Genomic DNA, 2,604 nt, shown 5'->3' on the forward strand with positions numbered 1-2,604 from the left:
AAATGTACAAATGTGCTCAACACAATGGATGTATGTATGGATTGTGATAAGAGTTGTACGAGCCCCCAGTAAAATGATAAAAAAAAGAAAAAAAGAATTACACCCTTGGGAACTCTAAGGTGGCAATTCTACTCTGTACTGTAGGGTTGCTACTCATTAGAATAAACTCATCAGCAAACAGATTTCTTGGTAAGTATAAACTCTCTTAAAGTTTTGTATATATGATGTAGTTCAATTCCAGGTTGTATAGTGGCAAGTAGCTTTGAGGAAAAAGATAAAGCTTGTTATTTATTAACAAAACAAAACAAAAACATACCTTTCAAGTATTTAAAGAATGCTAGCAAACTTTATGAAATTTTTATTTTATCATGCTCCATTTCAGCCTATTCTCATATTTTCTAATATAAGGAAGATATGCTAAAATACCTGTGTGGCTGTAGTTCGAGTACACGGATTAAATAAGAATAACCCTTGTATGAGGTCTAGCAGGTCGTCTCCTGCCGCAATGAAGATGTGTTGTAATGGGATTCCTGGGAAGCTCTTAAATGTCACATAATCTGGAAGACTACACATGTCCTGTAAAAATATTTTTATATTTCAGTCTTCACGGACTGAAAAATGCCATTTCTATAATATTACATATATCAGTAATAAAAATGGGAGAAAGTTATGTATAAGAAATCTTTAAGAACACATTTATATAGATAGATATAAATGTTCAATATCATATTTATATATAATTCATGGATGAAGACTGCTGGTTATATCTGTTTTTCATTTTAATTTTATTATCTCAATAGGTAATTTTACTAGTACAAAAATTTTAAAAATACAAACATGAGCACACAGCTAAACTCTCTTCCTTTCTGCCCCCCAGGCTACCCAGAATCCCCCTCTAGAGGTGGTGTTTCCAGTTTTAGGTCTTAAGAGCCAATCTTTGCATATATTATAATAGATATACATATATTAATACAAGTGATACTACACTCTGTGCACCCACTGTCCATTAACATTCCACGGCAGCGATCAGTCTGTATTAGCACAGAGAGAGGCTGCATGAAGACTTACCGGCCACTGTTCCTCTGTTGGTGTGCCCAAAGTTTCAAATATTTTTGTGAGCTGATCCAGGTCTGAGTCTCCTGGCAAAAACGGAACCTGAAAGCAAGCCATTGGCACATATCTGAAGGTGGTTTCAGAGAGTTTTATACAAAGAATGTGATAACTTTAGTGAGGAAAACCAGAAACCTGTGGTACAAGATCCTGCCAGTGTTAAGCCAAGGAAACAGGATTTGAGCAGCACATTTTATTCTCTCCACAAACTTTATTGTAATAAAAATATACAAGACAAATCAGTTGGCAATTCAACAATTTCCCCATGTGTAACTTAGTGATATGGATAACATTCAAGTTGCACAACTGTTATCACTGTCATTTTTCAAATCACCCATCTCCATGAACACACACTCAATGAAAAAAAGAGAAGGGGAAAGGGAGTGTTTGCATGGGAGTCATTTCTCATGTGCAGAAACTCAGCTCATCTGTGTTAGCTTTCAACCCCCTCCCCATGCTGAATTCATTGATTAGTTCTTGTAATTTCTTGTGGAGTCTTTGAGATCATGTCATTTGCAAAGAGGGACAGTTTTTGTCCTCCTCTGTTTTGTATACCTTTTTGTTTCGAAGCCTAATGGCCTTGGCTTTGTCAATCCACAACGATGTTGACTAGCAGTGGCGAGAGTGGAGTCCCTGCCTTGTTCCTATGATTCCTATCTTGTTGAGTATTCTTGTTGCGACAGAGTGTTAAATTTTGTCAAACACCTTTTCTGCATCAATTGAAATAGTTATGTGATTCTTTTCTATTATTCTGTTCATCCAGTTTAAAAATTTCTATGATCTATTTTATGAATATACCACAATTAGGTTTTATATGCTTCTATTTACGGATATTTGGGTTGTTTCCAGTTTGGGGTTATTATGAATAACAACAACAAAAGTGTATTATCCGAAAATGTCTCTATTGCATTAAGGATCAATACAATATTATCTAAGGAGCCCACTGTCATGTCTGACAAGAGCGTTTTTTTTTCTTCATTCGTACGGATATTTATTTCTAATTTTCATTCATAAATTAGTAATTTATATGGTTAAATTGGACCATATGAATTCTACTTATGAGCTTTATTGGCTGCTCTTCTATAATCCCACTCTTAATCAGTTAGTAGACTTACTAAACTCCATTTCAATCAAATATTAACCACAGGCTAGTGGACCATTCAGATTTAGGTAACACAAGTGCCACTGTTCAGCAGTGTCCCCACAGTGCTGCAAACACAGACTTACCAAAGGGACAGCTTACGCTTTCAGGGGAAGAGGGAAAACTTAAAATAGGTTTCACTAATGCACAATTGTGACTTAACACATGATCAAACACGTTTTACTTTCAGGAAAAAGAACCCAATTAATCCTAAAGGAAAGAGAGATAATAGACAATTCTTACTCAAATGATAACAACAACGTCTAAGTGAGTATAGTCACTAGTTTAGGACTTACCCTTAGAAGTAACTCTGCTAATATACAACCAACAGCCCACATGTCCACACCCACACC

General features: G+C 35.5%; 1 protein-coding gene across 1 annotated transcript in view; it reads right to left on the reverse strand.

Moving 5' to 3' along the window:
• CDK7 (cyclin dependent kinase 7) overlaps window positions 1-2,604 on the reverse strand; it is a 19,347-nt gene that overhangs the window by 5,072 nt on the left and 11,671 nt on the right. The window contains exons 8-10 of the mRNA XM_004703691.2: window positions 2,548-2,602; window positions 1,069-1,155; window positions 427-576 (exon numbers count right to left, since the gene is read on the reverse strand). Coding sequence (XP_004703748.1) covers window positions 427-576; window positions 1,069-1,155; window positions 2,548-2,602 — 292 coding nt within the window. The remainder of the gene's footprint in view (window positions 1-426; window positions 577-1,068; window positions 1,156-2,547; window positions 2,603-2,604) is intronic.

The sequence above is a fragment of the Echinops telfairi genome, unplaced genomic scaffold (assembly GCF_000313985.2).
Source record: "Echinops telfairi isolate 266 unplaced genomic scaffold, ASM31398v2 ScPeMD7_7469;HRSCAF=8507_1, whole genome shotgun sequence".
Classification (NCBI taxonomy): domain Eukaryota; kingdom Metazoa; phylum Chordata; class Mammalia; order Afrosoricida; family Tenrecidae; genus Echinops; species Echinops telfairi.